The sequence below is a fragment of the Hemitrygon akajei genome, chromosome 19 (genome assembly GCF_048418815.1).
Source record: "Hemitrygon akajei chromosome 19, sHemAka1.3, whole genome shotgun sequence".
Classification (NCBI taxonomy): domain Eukaryota; kingdom Metazoa; phylum Chordata; class Chondrichthyes; order Myliobatiformes; family Dasyatidae; genus Hemitrygon; species Hemitrygon akajei.
In genome coordinates this window covers 33,208,565-33,227,109 of record NC_133142.1, presented here as the reverse complement: position 1 = coordinate 33,227,109, position 18,545 = coordinate 33,208,565, and the positions used below count along the sequence as shown (strand labels likewise).

The window sequence follows — 18,545 nt, the reverse complement described above, 5'->3', positions numbered from 1 at the left end:
TGTTTCAACAAATGTGCTTTCTGATGTTTTACAATACAAATGTCACACAGGACATCATCTTTCTAGTAAGCAAAATAGCTCCGGTAAATGCATTGGGTGAACGAAGCACCATCAGATGTTCCCAGTTCAATCATTTCAATCAGCTTTAAGTTACTTTGATGTAGGTTGACTCTCTCTGATGTGATTCAGTGAATAGTGCATCATTTATTGCACATTCAAGCTTCCTGCAAGCTTCAAGTTTAAGGTAATTACTTTTTTGATCTGCTAATAAAAATGAGCAGCCACCATAAGAGTAAACAGTTTAATTTACTGTAGACCATACTAATAATACAAAGTAATCAGACGTATGTACAACTCTCTTGAATACAAAGAGAGAAACCCATGTATTACAATGACCACGCAAAGTAACTGGTACTGTCACTGCACATCAGCATCTTATGGTTATAACCTTGCTGCTTTACATCTGGAAAGGCTGGAACGAGTTCTTTTCAGCATTCCATGTGAAGGTCAGGTGTGAATTTTGTGCAGTTGTTCATATCATTGTCATCTGGTCAGACAGAGTATATTGAGCAAAGCCAGCGTGCTATTAGTGCTTGATGGAACCATATGGGAGTTATAGAAATGGCTGTAATTGATTGCAGAATTGGACTGCATATTCTCTGGAAATAAAGCAGGCTCTTTCCTATTTCAGGCTCTTTATCTGTAATATCTCTTCTGAAATAGAATTTAATATATTCAGTCGGCAATGTATACCTGCTGACAATAGGAGCTGTCTGAACTCCTTGGCAACTTGCTTCTTTGGGCGGACAGTGCCAGATCAAAGGGAAAGCGTCAACGAAGGATGTAAAAGTTGCATTGTGTTGAAGAATTCCAGTGTAAAAGGTCAACACCCAAGATCATTGAGTATTTGATGTTGTTGTAACTCACTGAATAAAGACAGAGTTTACATTGTCTATGCACCATCATCAGTAAGAAAGAAGAGCAGTCATTGTGCAAGTACCGTGTTCAGGTCAGGTGGCCCAGGAATGCTTCTGGTAGTATTTCACTTTTACATAGTAAATTCTGATGTGACTTCAGTGATTCAACTTACTGTCCTTCATAATGGCTGTCTTCCATCTAGGATCTTTGAGCATAGTATGGAGTCCAGATTTTAGGTTCGTGGATGGATCTAAATAAATCAATAGAAAAGAGAATTCATAAGCTTTTCACTGAGGGTAAACAATTATCTGCTTTATTTTAATATAGGTTAAATTATTTGCTGGTTTAAGTTAATGACTTTATAGTAACACAGACAAACAGGGCTGCTGAAATGGAGAACAGTGAGTCAGACAGTCTTTATAAAACTATTAGATTTTCCCTTGTACTTAAATCAAAAGAAAGGAATAAATGGATATTTCTACAGCAAGTATTCAAGATGAAGAAGTTGAAAATTATCCGCAGCAGCTAATGACCCATTTTATTTATGATGTTCGGAGAAATTTAAGATTAAGTTATTGTACCGTTAAACGGCTGCTACTGTTGCTGGAGAATTCATATACAATCACAAGATCTCAGGCTAGCAATTGCACGAGTGGACATTGGTAACAATGATGTAAAAATCTTCACATAAAATTCTCCCATTTTAAGAAAAGTTGACCCACAATTGATGATAAAATCACAGATAAAAGAGCTTCATACACATAAGCCCATAAAACATAGCAGCAGAATTTGGGTCTTCAGCCCATCAAGTCTGCTCCACCATTCCATCATGGCTGATTTATTTTCCCAGTCAACCCCATTCTCCTACCTCCTCCCCATAAGTCTTGAGACCCTTACTAGAATCTTTCAAACTCTGTATTAAATATACCCAATAACTTGGCCTCCTCATCCTTCTGTGGCAATAAATTCCACCCTCTGGTTATTGAAATTCCTCCTCATCTCTGTTCTAAAGGGACGTCCTTCTATTCTGAGGCTGTGCCTTCTGGTCCTAGACTCTTCCCACTAATGGAATGTTTTAAAAACCAGCGCATTATTCAGCGTGCTTCAGTTCTCCTCCATAATGCCCAGGGAGCAGAAAATAAATTTTATTGGTGGGGATAGGGAGCAAGGTAAATAATATTTCTATCATTTATCTGATAGTTACGATAATGGAACATAAAGTCCTCTGAAGAATTTCACAGCCTTCTTGTCCATAATAAATATCAAACTATTGAATCTCAGCCCCTTGATGTTCAATATGTAAATGATGGTTACCAACTATACAGTACAGTTAAAGAGCAGCAATAAATGTACACCAGAGATCTATGAACTGAATATATTCATTGTGTTTCATTATTCTTTTCATCTCACTGCGATACCTCCAAAGTCTGTTTGGTAGTTCTGATAATAACTCAGCACACTAAAAATGGTTGTAATAATGAACATAATACTGGCTATCTCCGTCAATATTGCATCATTCATTGCTTTAAGATTAATGAAGAAAGGTATGAGGGTCAAATTTTTAAAAATGACACAGTTATCTTTTGACTTTGCTGACTTGGAGTTCAATAATCAGGAGCAGATGTACCTGTAAACTATTTCCATAACACCAGCTTAGTTGCATTATATCTAAAGGCTTCTATTTTCAATGACTTATAACCAGTCAGAATGACTTATAACTAGTCAAAGATTTACTTGTGCTTCATTCTGGGAAGAGTTATGTGGTGCCCTGATGCCCACCATTCACTTTAAATTTCTTAAATTCTTAGCGTAAGAGAAGGTTGGAATCCAAAGGAGAAAAGTGCAAATAGTTCATGGTGCAAATCGTTTGGCCATATTTTCATCAAACAGTTAACAGCTTACTTATATGCAATCACACCTATTATTTTTATACTTAATGCAGCTTGTGACATTAACTAGGGCTGGACTCCTTTGGTGGTGGAGAATATTATAATTAATAAAGGATTAATGGGATGACAAGTTCCCCAAAAGCAAAAATGAAATGAGATTTACAAATACTTCCTGTGCCCTGTAGCTAGCTACTTTAATAGACCATTATTTTACCCTGTGTGCTGCTCATAATTACTATTTTTTTGTTTCCACTTATTACTTCGAGGTTCAAACTGGATAGCCCCTCAAAAAAAAAGGACTGGAATTTTGATATGCAATTAACATGTGCTAATTTGACCTACAACACATTTGTGCAGCCTGCTTGGTCTACTGATTTTAGCATCCAGCCATCATTAACTGAATCGCTGATTGCCTGAGTGCCTCAGCAGGGATAGTCGAATTTGTGAGTCGCTAGCATCACTTTGAGCTACTCCGCATTTTGAGATAGGAAATGTGATGTGTACTCTAGGGATCTATTTCGTTTAGAGCAAAGTCTCCCCTTAGCACCATGTATGATCATTTAAAGCCACCTTCCATGCATGTGCTTTTATTTAATTGATAAGCATTTGCGCACAGACACAGGAAATTGCCGACTAAGTATGGGACACTGATGCTAACAAAGTGGTGTGTGAGTACACTGCCAAGTACATAGTGAAAGACACAACTAGCAAAGTTAAAGTGAAAATAATGTGGCAGTGGCTTCAGTCAGGAAAGTTGACGAACTTGATGGCGCTAATGAAGGCTGGGAATTGTATACCAAGAGTGTTGAACTGTATTGTAAGGCAAACAATGTGGTTGAGCTAAAGCAAGTCCCACGCACTTCTTAGCTTAATGAGTGCAAGACGTACAGTCTTTTACAACACTTAGTAACCTCTGAAAAGCCAGCAAGCAAGACATTAGATGAAATTGCTACATTTTTTCAAAATCACTTGAGCCCTAAACTGTTGGTAATAGCTGATAAATTTAGATTTTACAAATGATTTCTCAAAGGATGAAAGCATTTCCGAATACATTGCAGAACTGCGCAAACTTTCACAGTGCTGTGACTTTAGAAGTGGACTTTCTGATGCATTAAGGGACAGGCTAGTATGTGGCATGCATGGTCAAAGCACTCGAAAGAGCCTACTGGCAGAAAGAGACCTAACCTTAGAATGGGCATTGACCATTGCAATATGAAGCTGCAAAAGAACTACAGAAAAAGAGGTTAGAATGTGAAACACACAAAATGTTGCAAAAAGCCAAAAATGTTATTGATGTGGCAAATCCCCCCATGATGCAAATGACTGCCGGTTTAAAGAAAAAGTTTGCAGTAAGTGTCACGGGCAAGGTTATATAGAGAGTGTGCAAGGCAGACAAAAAGCACAATTGAGTGATAAGTTTCAAACACAAAACTAAGCAAGTGCATAACGTGACCAAACATCAAACAGAATCAGACAACACAGGGTCTGACAAAGATGAGCTATCATGCCTTGAATTGTATAGCATTACTGAAGCAGATCACAAAATCATATGGATCACAATAGATGTCTACTGTAAAACTAAAAGTGGAGCTGGATATAGGATCAGCTTTGTCAATAATTCCAGGGGATAATTCCAACAGACTGTTTTCTAAGCTACCATTAGGGAAGACCTCAATGATACTAAAGACCTACACAGGTGAAAAAGTGTCTCTCAAAAGCAAACTGAAGGTGAATGTGATGTACAGAGGCCAAACACAGCAGTTAGTGCTTTATGTTTTGAAAGTGGAGAGCCAGCACTTTTTGGACGTGAATGGTTGAGAAAAATCCAACTAGACTGACACTCAATCAAAGCTCTCAATGTGACATCAACAGGAAATGGCAGCCCAAATGGTAGCTCTGACCAGAGACAGCCACAGCGACTTAATGCTAATGAGAAGCTGTCTGAGAAGCGAACTGGTAAGTGCAAAGGCGTGAAGGCTAGAATTGAATTGAATGAGGCAGCAACACCAATATTCCATAAATCCTGTACCTTATGCACTATGTTTTAAAGTGGATGCTGAACTGCAGTGCTTGGAGGCATCTGGAATTCTCTCCAAGGTTTTGTGGTGTGATTAGGCCAGGCCTATTGCCCCAGTGATCAAGAAAGGGAGGGCATATGTGGGATTTCATAGTGAGCATCAACCTGGTGCTGTGTACTGTGCAGTATCCCCTGCCATGAATAGAAGACATTTTTGCATCTTTGGCAGGCTGAGAGAGGTTTTCAAAGATTGACTTGTCACAAATCTATCTATAAATGAAGATTAAGGAGTCTAAACCATCTCCATTTCTGAGCAGAATTAGACTATTCATTCCACCGAGTCTGTTTCATTATTCCATCATGACTGATCCTGGATCCCTTTCAACCCTCTATACCTGCACTCTTGCCATAACCTTTGATACCATGACCGATCAGGAAACTATCAACTTCCACCTTAAATATACCTGTGGGCTTGGCCTCCACCACAGTCTGTGGCAGAGTATTGCACAGATTCACTACCCTCTGGCTAAAGAAATTCCTCCTTACCTCTGTTCTAAAAGATCACCCCTCAATCCACCCTATCTAGTCCTTTCAACATTTGGTAGGTTTCAATGAGATCCCCTCGTATTCTTCTAAATTCCAGTGAGTACAGGCCCAAAGCTGCCAAATGCTCCTCATATGCTCCCATTCATTCCCGGAATCATCCCCGTGAATCTCCTCTGGAATCCTTTCTGACATACGGGGCCCAACACTGTTGATAATACTCCAAGTGTGGCCTGACTAGTGTCTTATAAAGCTTCAGCATTATATTCTTCCTTGCTTTTATATTCTATTCCCCTTGAAATAAATGCCAATATTGCATTTACCTTCTTTACCACGGACTCAACCTGTGAATTAATCTTCTGGAAGTCTTGCACAAGGACTCCTAAGTCCCTCTGCGCCTCTGATGTTTGAACCTTCTCCCAATTTAGATAATAGTCTGCACCTTTCACCAAAATGTATTATCTTACATTTTCCAACACTGTGTTCTATCTGCCACTTTTTTGCCCATTGTTCCAGTTTGTCTAAGTTCTGCTGCAATTGCATTGCTTCCTCAGCACTACCTACCCCTCCACCTATTGTTACATCATCTGCAAACTTTGCCACAAAACCATCAATTTCATTATGCAAATCATTGAGAAACAATGTGAAAATTAGTGGTCCCAATACTGACTGCTGAGGAACACCAGTAGTCACTGGCAGCCAACCAGAAAAGGCTCCCTTTATTCCCACTCGCAGAGCTTATAAGATCATTAGACATAGGAACAGAATCAGGCCATTCAGCCCATTGAGTCTGCTCCACCATTCCATCATGGTTGATCCCCATACACCTGCCTTCTCGCCATATTCTTTGATGCCCTGACTGATCAGGAAACTATCAACTTCTGCATTAAATATACTCATGGGCTTGGCCTCCACTGCAGTCTGTGGCACAGCATTCCACAGATTTACTACTCTCTAGCTAAAAACAATTCCTTCTTACCTCTGTTCTAAAGGGTCACCCCTCAACTTTGAGGCTGTGCTCTCTAGTTCTGGATAACCCCACCACAGGAAACATCCTCTCCCCATCCACCCTATCTAGTCCTTTCAACATTCGGTAATTTTCAATGAGATCCCCACGCATTCTTCTAAATTCCAGTGAGTACAGGCTCAAAGCTGCCAAATGCTCCTTATCTGTTAACCCCTTCATTCCTGGAATCATCCTCGTGAACTCTCTCCAATGTCAACACATCTTTTCTGAGATATGGGACCCAAAACTGTTGACAGGCAGAAATTTCCTCACAATCAATGCTCACACGGGACTGCTCCATCCAGTATAATCGTTTCATCTTTGGCACCGCATCAGCTTCAGCAGTTGGCAAAGAGCAATGGATCAAATACTCCAAGATACCCCAGGAACACAATGTTACCTTGATGACTTCATCATGACAGGCAATGATGAAGGCACCTTCAGAATTTTGGTAAAGTGCTTACCAGGTTGAGTGAATATGGTCTACGCACGAAGAGAGAGAAATATGAGTTTTTCAAGAATGGATATGCCATTAACAAGCATGGCTTACATAAGACACAAGAGAAGATTGAAGCAGTACTACAGGCACCCAAACTGGAAAATGTGTCACAACTCAGGTCATACTTGAGCCTTGTAAACTCCTACCACCAGTTTCTCACAAACAGGTAAAGTTGCAGCTATATAGGACCCTGGTCAGACTCCACTTGGAGTACTGTGCTCAGTTCTGATCACTTCACTGTGGGAAGGATGTGGAAACTATAGAAAGGGTGCAGAGGAGATTTACAAGGACGTTACCTGGATTGGGGAGCATGCCTTATGAGAATAGGTTGAGTGAACTTGGCCTTTTCTTCTTGGAGCGACGGGGGATGAGAGGTGACCTGATAGAGGTGTACAAGATGATGAGAGGCATTAATCATATGGATAGTGAGAGGCTTCTTCCTGGGGCTGAAATGGCTAGCACGAGAGGGCATAGTTTTAAGGTGCTTGGAAGTAGGTACAGAGGAGATGTCAGGGGCAAGTTTTTTTCGCAGAGAGTGGTGAGTGCGTGGAATGGGCTGCCGGCAGTGCTGGTGGAGGCGGATATGATAGGGTCTTTTAAGAGACTCCTGGATGGATACATGGAGCTTAGGAAAATAGAGGGCTATGGGTAAGCCTAGGTAGTTCTAAGGTAAGGGCATGTTTGGCACAGCGTTGTGGGCCACAGAGCTTGTACTTTGCTGTAGGTTTTCTATGTTTCTATTGCTACAGTACAGCATCTATTGAATGCACTGTTGCAGACAGGAGCAAAATGGGAATGGTCAGAAAGATGTGAAAGAGCATTCAAGAAATCAAAGAGACTAATAATATCTGATGTAATGGTCACCCATTATGATCCATCAGTGCCCATCAGACTGGCGTGTGATGCATCCCCTTATGGCATTGGAGCTATTTTGTCACACACAATGAAAGATGAATCTGAACGTCCAATTGTGTTTGCTTCAACATCGCTGCTGACGCAAAACACAACTATGCACAGATTGACCAAGGGGCTCTAACTTCAGTATGGAGAATAAAGAAGTTCCACTACTAACTCTACAGACAAAAGGTTACATTAGTAATGATCACCAGTCCCTTGTGTCCATTTTCAGTCCCAGGAAGGAAATTCCAGTGATGTCTGCTACCTGGTTCCAATGTTCCTAGGAACCCACTCTTATGACATAGGGTTCAAGGGCACCAAACAACACAGCAATGCTGATGGCTTGTCATGTCTTCCACTGCTGGCAACTGAAGAAGAAAATCCTTAATACTGTGACCCAGCAGAAGTGACACAGCAATGGTGTGACACAGGGTTGGTGGATCAGTTGTCGGTAACAAGTTTGTAAATACAACGAGAAACACGGAAAGACCCAACATTGTCAAAAGTCTATGACATCACCATGGCCAGCTCATGGTAACTCTATGTTTCCAGAGTTCTCAGTGAGTCAAGACCAACTGTTGATATGTGAAAGAACACTGATGTGTGGATCTCATGTTCTGGTTCCCTCTAAACTGTGCACCAGAGTGTTACAGAAACTGCATGAAGGACACCTGGATACAGTCAGGTTCAAATTTCTTTTAGGGAGTCACGTGTGGTGGCTGGGAATAGATAAACAGTTTGATGACTTGGTCAGATGCTGTTCGGGATGCCAAGAAGTTCAAAACGCACCCTGATAGTCACTGCTACACCCATGGTAGTGGCCGTCATCACCATGGCAAAGAGTAACATATTGACTTTGCTGGACTCCATGTTTCTGATTGCTGTGGATGCTCATTCAGAATGGCTGGAGGTTATACTAATAAAATCAACCTGCTCAGCAAAGGCTGTCTCCACTCTGATGACCACCTTTGCCAGAAATGGTTTGCCAGAACAAATTGTGAGTGACAATGGACCACAATACATATTCGAAGAATTCTGAATGTTCAGGACAGAAATGGCATCAGATATTTCAAGTCAGCTCCTTACCAAACAGCAAAGAATGGGTTGTCTGAAAGGATTATCCAAACATTTAAGAAGTGCACTAAAGCTATCGACAAGGAAGACGTTCCTCTACAGCACAAGGTGGACAATTTCCTTTATGAGTATCGGAACTTTGTTCATGCGATGACAAATCAAACACCTGCAATGCTATTCATGAGCAGAAATCTGAGATCTCGCATAGACTTCCAGAAAGCAGATCTATTGAGGGAAGTGCAGAATAAACATTGAGGAGCTTTGAGATTGGACTGGAAGTCCTAGTCCATGATTACTGAGAAGACAAAAGGACAAACAGTATGATAGCTATAAGAACTGGACCACTGATGTACACAGTAGATGTCGGAGATCATACATGGAGATGTCATGTGGACCAGATACTGGATGCTCAACTGAAGAATACACCTGAGTCGTTTACATCTAACAAGATGGACTCTTTACAGCCACCAGACTTACTCCTCAGTGATGAAAATGTCACTGACAGCAATGTGACACCGGCAACCGAGAACGTTATCTTAGACAAGACTCTTACCAAATCTGATGTCACTCAGATTTGATCCAGAGGCGCGATCCGGAAAGAAACAGAGTACCACCCAAAAGACTGAATCTTTAGTTTACTGAAGTTAGTTATGGACTGTTATTGTGAAAGCATGTTTATTTGGAGTATGGTTTACAAAATGGAAATTGAATGTTTTATACATATACTGTTTTATGTTGCATCAATCTAAAGGGGGAGGAAGTGTAATGTATGGATCTAGTTCTTTTAGAGCAATAACTCCCTTAGCACTAGTATTGATCCGTCGTCCGCGCACGTGCATTGATCTATAATTTACCCACACGCATTGATCTATTATTTATGCAAGCACATTTCTCTCTCTCTCTATCTCTCTCCCCCCCCCCCCCCCGCCACGTGTGTTTTTTTATTTAATCGATACGTAGTTGTGCACCGACATGACATAATGTGTTTGCAACTGCAGGTGAAAATCTGTTGAAGAGAAAAAGGCTCTGCATGGGAGGCACTGGTGCAGGATGCGGAGGCGATCAGTCCCAATGGGAATAGACACACTTTAAAAGGCAGAACAGCTGACAACTGTGAAGACCAATGGTAGGATTTAAGTCTTTAGGATCAGGGTCCAATTGATTACATGATAGCTAAAGATCTAACAGTCAATGAAGACATCTTCAAATGCCAATATGCCATTTAATGCATCATTAGCTTGTCTCACTGTTTATTACATCACACATCCATCACCCATACTATCCTCAACAAACTCTAGCCATAGGAGTCTGGGCCCAACTTTCACTTGCTGTGACCACCCACACTGAGTACTGGTGCACCCACTGGCAGCTATTTGACCACATTCTCCTCTTCCAAACACATGTTTGGCCCTCGCTGGCTTTCACCCTATCCTCTTTGAAGTCAGGGTACCAGTGGCTAACCTTCAAGGACAGATAAAGACACATAAAGTTACCACCTTCCCTCCCTGTGAAGGAACCCTTATCTGCCATATGTTATGGTATCCATGGTTGCAATGAGCCAGAGGTTGTTGGTGAGGACAGAGCACTCAGTTAATCCTGCAGTATCTTGGAAAATGTATCCCTTAGTTTGCATCATATCTTTTAATCATTACAATAACACTTCACTTTAATTTCAAGAAGCACACTGCAGGTAAAGATAAGATTGCTATTTACAACCTATTTGTTTTTAATTGTATTTCACTTTTGCTTCATTCACAGTCTCTTATCTAAAAACTGCAGATAACATAATCAGACACCTGTTATTTTCCTTTCAGTTCTACTCCTGTACAAGTCTACCCTTACACCTTACATAGAAGAACCACGATGGAATGGCAGAGCAGACTCGATGGGCTGAATGGCCTAATTATACTTCTATGTCTTATGGTCTAATTTCAGATAGCTCAGAACTACAATCTGGGCATAGGAGACAGAGTAAGTCATATCACCTGTTAATGAGACACCAGCATACACACTGACACACTGTGAAAATTGAAGCAACCTCAAATGTAATATCAGCAAATGGAAATGAAGGGGTCCTGATAATGTATGTGTTGGGCCTTTGACTATGAAATCTGAAACAAGATCCTGCTAGAAGGGTTCCCAACCTCGGGTCCATGAACTGCCTTGCTTAATGGTATTGGTCCATTGCATAAAAAAGGTTGGGAACCTCTATGGAACACAGCATTAAACTTCTGAGGAACTTTGAGGCCATTCTTCCTGATATGGGAGTAATGGTGTACTCCAGTGGTATACTGGGCCCAACCATATTGCAGCATCTGACATCGCAGCATTTTGCAGCATGAGCTGAAGTCTGGTTGTTATGATGGAAATTCAGAATTCAGTAATGCTAGCTCACCATTCTGCCAGGTAAGCTCAGGTAGATGATGACATGGGTTTGGATGTCAGTGTTCAAATGACCATACAGAGACAGGAAATTATCATCTACTAGATTACTAGAATTCTTGCTGTGCTGAATCACATGACAGTGATTCTATGGAGACAGAATCTATCATCTTCCTTCATAGTAACACAGATTGGCATCCCATCACTGCCACCTAGATAGTCCCAATGGTCCCTTCCATCTTATAGTCCTTCTCCTCCACCATCTTCTTCTTCTGCTTTTTTCTCCTGTCCTTTCCAGTCCTGATGAGGGTCTCAGTCAGAAGAGTCAACTCTTTATTCTTCACCATAGATGTTGACGATCTGCTGAGTTACTCCAGCATTTTGTGTGTGTTACTCTGGATTTCCTTGTGTATATAGTCCAAATGGTGTTACTCGAAGTCAGCTAATCCATGTTACCGTAGATCCCACAGAGAGGAAGAGTCAATGGCTGGCCATTCTAGCTCCAACTCCAGAACTGCTTAGCATAAGAACATATTAAAGGCAGGGATAAGTTGTACAGTCCTTGAGCATGCTCTGCCATCCAATGAGATGTTGTCTAATTAGATCTTGACCTTAGCTCTACTTTCTTGCCTATTTCCCATAACTTTGACTTCAATGAATCTGGCTTCCTGGATAAGCAACTCCAACACCCTCTAAGAGAAGAAGTTCCCCTGATCTTAGTTTTCAACAGATAATCACTTATTCTGAAACTGGCCCTTAGTTTTAAATTCTCTTGCAAGGGGATACATCCCCTAAGTATCCACTCAGTCAAACCTTCACAGAATCTTCTCTCATGTTTCTAAACTCTAACGAGTATAAGAATTTATCCTTTAAAAGTTCATACCATTTGGTAATGCTAAGAATAAACTGCTTATCCTGGAATTTTATATTTTATGCTGTTGAACACAGCATTCAGTCGCATGGAAATTTAGACGTGTAAGGCTGTTTTTATCAGTGTTACATATTTAAAACTGATCTTGTTTTCCACAGCGGAAACCTCTTTAGAACATTTACTAGTAAAAAAAAATTCAACTTGGCTCTCTTGAATAAGAATAATCCTCATGATATCAATCCCCAAGCAACACTTCTTTTGGACTATTTCCTTGGAATCAGTGCACGATTTGAGTGACCAGAAATCAGAAGTGCGCATCTTTATATCAAAATATTGTAAGATGTCAGCTAGGCCCACAAACAGATGAGCATGTTTTCTTCATCTGTGGAAAAGGGAAGAACACATCTAAAATGATTGGCAGCCAAATCCTGCAGTTGAATAGTTCTGCATTCTTTCCTTACTTGCACAATATTGTCAGGATTATTTTTAACAAATGTCAAGCTGTTTATACTTGCAGCCTTTCCATTGGGGCTACAGTACACAAGAGAATACATATTAATTGCCATTTGGAGAATAAAGATAAATATAAAGATTGCTGGTAGGATTGCTCTTCTACGGAGAAGGAAGAGCCTGTCGCTGGGCCCAGAGAATGTTACCCAGGTGTTCTGTGTTTTAGATATAGATAGGTTATAGACTACTTTTTCAGTCTTATAGCTTTTTATATTTTGTGTTTTTTGCCCAAACTTTCTCTTTTTTACTGTGCGGGGTACGGGGATTTGGGGGTTGATGATAGTGTGGCTGTTCTTTTCTTTCTTGGTTTCATGGCTATCTGGAAAAGGAGAATTTCAGAGTTGTACACTTGGATAATAAATGAACCTTTGAACCTTTGAAAATGGTAATCCAGATTTGCATAAAAAATTCATCTAAAGAAGTTGAATTTCGAACATTAACATTTAATCTAAGCCAACAATAGAAAAACTAAAAAACTAACTTGCTGGGATACAGACGAAGGGTCAACATTTGTAAACAGATTAGTCAGAATGAATGTATATGTATCTCCATACTGTACATATCCAGTTTTAAATGATTACAATGCTGACAAAAGTTCCCCAATCTGAGTTTTTGACTCTTTCCAACAGAAGCAGCTCGGCCTGTTGAATGTTTCCAGCAGATTTTTTTTTCAGATTTTCAAACTTCAAAATTCAAAGTTGATTTATTATCGAAGTACCTATATGTCACCATATATTACCCTGTGATTCATTTTTTTATAGGTATTCATCATAGGTCAAAGAAGTGCAATAGAATCAATGAAAAGCTACACACAAGGACAGACAAACAACCCATGAAAGAAGACAATCAGTGCAAACACAACGATTATAATAATCATCATCGTTCTTAGCAATTGGGAAATGAGTGTGCTTGGCTATGCCTGTACCTTAGGTTTTACAAGCTTAAGCTGAGAAAAAATAAAAAATCATAATAATAAATAATACTGAGAACATGAGTTCTAGAGAGCTTGAAAGTGAGTCTCTAGGTTGTGAACCAGAGTGGTCCAGTGCCTGATAGTAATACCTGCAATTTTGTTTTTTAACCATCCAATGGAATGTGGCATCAGCAGTAATGGTACTTAGAAAGGTAGGTAGTGTAATTTTAACATTTATTGATGAACAACTCTCAATTGCAACTGTACTGGCTATTGTGCTGAACATGGGTGGTGGCAGATTTCTTTTTCTATAGCCCACTTTCCTGAGGTTTCTTTTTTATTATTTATATTTTTATCTAGTGATACAGTAGGGAGTAGGTTCCTTCGGGCCTTCAAGCCAGAAACCCCCGACAATCTGACTAACCCTAACCTATTAGCGGGACAGTTTAAAATAACCAATTAATCTATCTTTGGACCACGGGAAGAAACTGGAGGACCTGGAGAAAACTCAATCATTCCCCAGGGAGGATGTACAGAGACTCCTTTCACCGGAGTTGAACTCTGAACTCCGGAACACCCTGAGCTGTAATAGTGTCGTGCAAACCGCTACACTACCGTGGTGCCCATCTGAACGTGCCTCATAAATAGATCAAACATGAAACTTACATTAAAAACAGACAAAGGTACAGCTGTCAAGAAATTAGATAAATAATGCTTCTAAAGTGATGGGATCCTAGAGAGTCATAAGCAGGAAGCATAGTGGATAAACTGCAGGAAAATAAAATGCATGCCACAACTATATCATGTAAAATCACTAATATAAAAAAGTGATAAAAATGTTAGAGTTGTAGTCTTAGAGCACTATAGCACAGAAACAGGCCCTTTGGCCCATCTAGTTGATGCTGAACCTTTAATCTGCACCCTGATCGTAACACTCCATACCCTCTCCATCCATGTATCTATCCAAATTGCTCTTAAAAGTTGAAATAGACCTTGCATCCACCACATGCACTAGCACATTGTTCCACACTCTCGTTGCCCTCTGAGTGAAGAAATTCCCCCTCGTGTTCCCTTTAAACATTTAACCTCTCACCCTTAACCCATGAACTCTTGTAGTCTTGCACATCAGTGAAAAAAACCTGCTTGCATTTACCCTATCTATACCCCTCATAAATTTGTATACCTCCCTCAATCTTCTATGTATAAGACATTAGTGAGGTCTAATTTGGAGTATTGTGTCCAGATTTGGTCACCTACTTATATGAAAGATGTAAATAAGAAGTGCAGACAAAGTCTGCAAGAATGTTGCAGGGATTTGACAATCTTAGTTATAGGACACAGTACTCCAAGATAGATTTCACTAGTGTCTTATATAATTTTAACATTACACCCCAAGTCCTGTACTCAAGACATTGAATTATGAAGGTCTATGTGCTAAATGCTTTCTTTATGATTTGAAATACCTGTGATGCAACTTCTAAGGAATTATGGAACTGTACTCCTGGATCTTTCTGTTCTACCACACCCCTCAGTGCCCTAGTGCTCACTGTGTGAGACCTATGGTGGCTGGTTCTCCCAAAATACAACACCTCACACTTAATTGCATTAAATTCCATCTGCTATTTTTCAGTCCATATTTCTAGCTGGTTCAGATCACGCTGCAAGCTCTGATAGGTTTCTTCGCTGTCCACTGCCACCCCAATCTTGGTGTCATCTGCAAATCTGCTGATTCTGTTTATAATATTATCATCTGGATTCTTGATGTGGATGACAAACAACAAAGGACCTACCTAGCACTGATCACTGCAGCATAACTCTAGTCATAGGCTTCCGGTTAGAGAGACAACTAGGACAGATTCCAGAAGACAATGAAATATAGTGGATGCTGGTTAATTGGACCATTGGTTAATTGGGGCAGCTGCTTATTTGGGACACCTCTTAAAGAATAAAAACTAATTGAAAAAAAATCAGCTAGGTTTCCCTTCATTTATTTGGAACACTATGCTACTTAATTGGAGCAGGACACTCTTGCCAAACAGTTTCTAACTAGCGTCAATCGTGTGCACTTGTGTGGCCATGAGACACCACACTGTGCTTTGGTGAACAGTTTTTAAATAGTGTAAGTTTCATGTGCTTGTGTTCAAACAGCTGTGATCTTTGTCACTGTGTTGGCATGAAATAAGCAATAGGTCTATTCAGAACTGTTTTGTTCACTGCAGTTTCAAGCGTTTAGGCTTGGAGTTGCCAGAAATGACCGGGAGTGAAAATTAAATGTAAGGGGTTTCTTTTTTTATGTTACTTCTAAGGCTAATAAAATGGCTTCTTTGTTATGTTAAAAGTAAAAATGCTTCTTTGTTATGTTAACTGGTGAGAGAGAGCTTTCTCTCGCAGCTTATTTGGGTTATAATTACTGATATTGAGAATTGTATTCATTTGTTAACCAATTGGGATAGATGTTATTCTTTCTTGTGGGTCTGTAAACTAGTGTTGTGCGGGCTATTGGGGAGACAGCGCGAGGGGGTTAGAGGGAGAAGACGCGATGTTGTAAGCTGGGTGACGGAACGGACCCTGATTGGGGGACTGAGGCCCAGGGTTTCGGCGAGGAGAGGAAATGAGGACAGATTCGTGTGGAGAGTCTGGTCGACCACAGTGGTTGGTCCCAGGCAGCGGGTCGAGAAGGTTGGAGGGGATCGAATGGTGGCAAGAAGACTTCATTAAGTGAGCTCCAACGGTTGTGCATGAAGTGGTTAGACTTTGATAAGTTTGGCGCCATTTACTTTTCCTTTTATATTGTATCTCTATTAAGTACATAGTTCCAGTAAGATCTATAAAGTGTAATTATTTAATTGTATATGGTGTACTGTCTGTTATTTGGCGCGGCGGGGACATCACACAGCATCTACACCAGCTGATTACCCAGTTTGGCGGGGCCGAAGGCTGATCCCCCTAGACAGAAGTGAGCTGAGCGAGCCTGAGGCTTACCGGGGGCTACAGAAATAATTTCACTACTTCAACAGGTTATGAACTATGAAGAATTTGAAGGTATCGACAGTCATCTTGAATGTTACAATCAAAATGAAGATTTGGAGAATGCAATCGCAGACAGCATTGGATGAACGCATTCCATTATCTGCACTAGGATCTGTGCTGATTTTGTTCATGTACAGTCAGAAGAATATGTAAATCCCTACATCAATAGGCATTAGGAACTCATACACAATTTTATAGTACAATAGTAGCTTTGATAGTGTTCTAAATTGTTCTGCATTTCATTTAAATACATAAATTGTTACTTTTTCATACCTTTTTAACTATTCCCATTTAAGTTTGGCTAATGGGGGCAAGTTGCTTAATTGGGCCAAAATGTACTAGCCCCAATTGTCCCAATTAATTGTCCACTGTAATTTGGAAAGTGAGTTAACAAGCAGTCCTGAACAGAAGCAAGATTTTAAATATCTTGGAATATGTCTGTTCATTTAAAAGGAGTTTACAAAATGAAAACAGGCAAAGTCGCACATCAACTGAATTGTTACTTCTGTATATGCCGCACATGAATACTGAATTGAAAATAAGAGCAAGAGGCAATTCCACTTCATAGGTTCATAACAACAGACCCTTTGAATGTCTTATGAATGCACACTATATTGACCAAGCAACATGCTCTTCACCAGTGCAGTAAGTATATATGAGTTTATTGATTATACTGGCAGCTTTACAAAATGTACAACAGTAAGGGAATAGCAGCAACATGAAGATTATGTTACAGATATCTGTGATTGAAAGGTCAGGATCTACGTTGAAATCCAAACTGGGATTAAATACAGCCATATTTTCATAAATGAGAAATTATTATTACTTATGGTGATCGTGGAATTGTAAAAGGGATGGGAATGAATGATATTTAGGCTGATAAATGACAAGTCACATGTTCCAGGCAATGAACAATTCCAATTAAGGGAAGTCCAACTATCTCTCCTTGATATTTAAAGATTGCAAGATCTGAAAGGGTGAAGGTTTTATTTTAATTTTTAAAGGTTAGTTTTATTTGTCACATGTGCTTTGAAAAAGAATTGCCGTTGACAAATTCAACACCATCAACAACCTGGAGGTCGTTATTGACCAGAGATATAATTGGACTAGTCATTTAATTGCGGTGAGTGGAAAAATAAGCCCAATATGAAATACCCCCTGGCATGTAACTTACCTCCTGACTTTACAAAACTCCCCTGCAAGGTACATGTCAGGAGTGTGATGGAATGCCCTTCACATCCTTGGAGGAATGCAGTGCCAACAACTTGAATGGCACTTGATCCACTCTCTCCAAGTGTCAGAGCCATGTTAAACATCCTGCAATATCACAGCAAGGCTTCTTCAACACTCTCTCCAAAATAATCATACCCAGAACTACCACTGAAAAGTAACAAGAGACAGTTGCACAGAAATGGCAGCATCTACTTCTATCCCTTAAAACCGTGCACAATCTTGACTTGCACATATAACTATATATAGTTATACCCCATTGTCACTGTTACTGGGTCAAAATGGAGCAGTTTTATTTTATTTTCTCTACTTCATGCATCAAGGATGACCCACTTCTACTCTGGTTTTGTTTGTGCTGAGGCCTGGAAGCCAATGTGGAAACTGCGGACTCTGGTGTGAGAGATGCCTTAGCTGGTAGGTGGTTTGTGAGCTTCTGCTATTTGTGCTGGGTTACTGTGTGCTCCTGGTACAAGAGTCTCAGGGCCACTCTGAATGCTGCTTGTTCACTTTCAACCTATGATAGAACTCAGAAATATGGAAAATAACATATAATTACCCCATCTGAGCCCACTGAATGTACTCATATCTGTTTAGCACTACTAAGTTTGTGACTTTACAAACTGGAAAGCAGACTTACAAGAAGATGGTTCCCCACCACCAACAATTAGAGATAGGTAATAAATATTGTCCTTGCCAGATGCTGTGATGGAATAAATAAACTTGCAGGTGTTGTCTACAGTTCAATGTCTTAGAGCGTATTCTGGAC

General features: G+C 40.1%; 1 protein-coding gene across 4 annotated transcripts in view; it reads right to left on the bottom strand.

Moving 5' to 3' along the window:
• Positions 1-287: 287 nt before the first annotated feature.
• LOC140741862 (chemokine-like protein TAFA-1) overlaps positions 288-18,545 on the bottom strand; it is a 605,590-nt gene continuing 587,332 nt past the window's right edge. For all 4 annotated transcript variants that reach the window (XM_073072347.1, XM_073072349.1, XM_073072350.1 and 1 more), the window contains one exon: positions 288-1,168. In XM_073072347.1, coding sequence (XP_072928448.1) covers positions 1,151-1,168 — 18 coding nt within the window. In that variant the 3' untranslated portion in view covers positions 288-1,150. The remainder of the gene's footprint in view (positions 1,169-18,545) is intronic.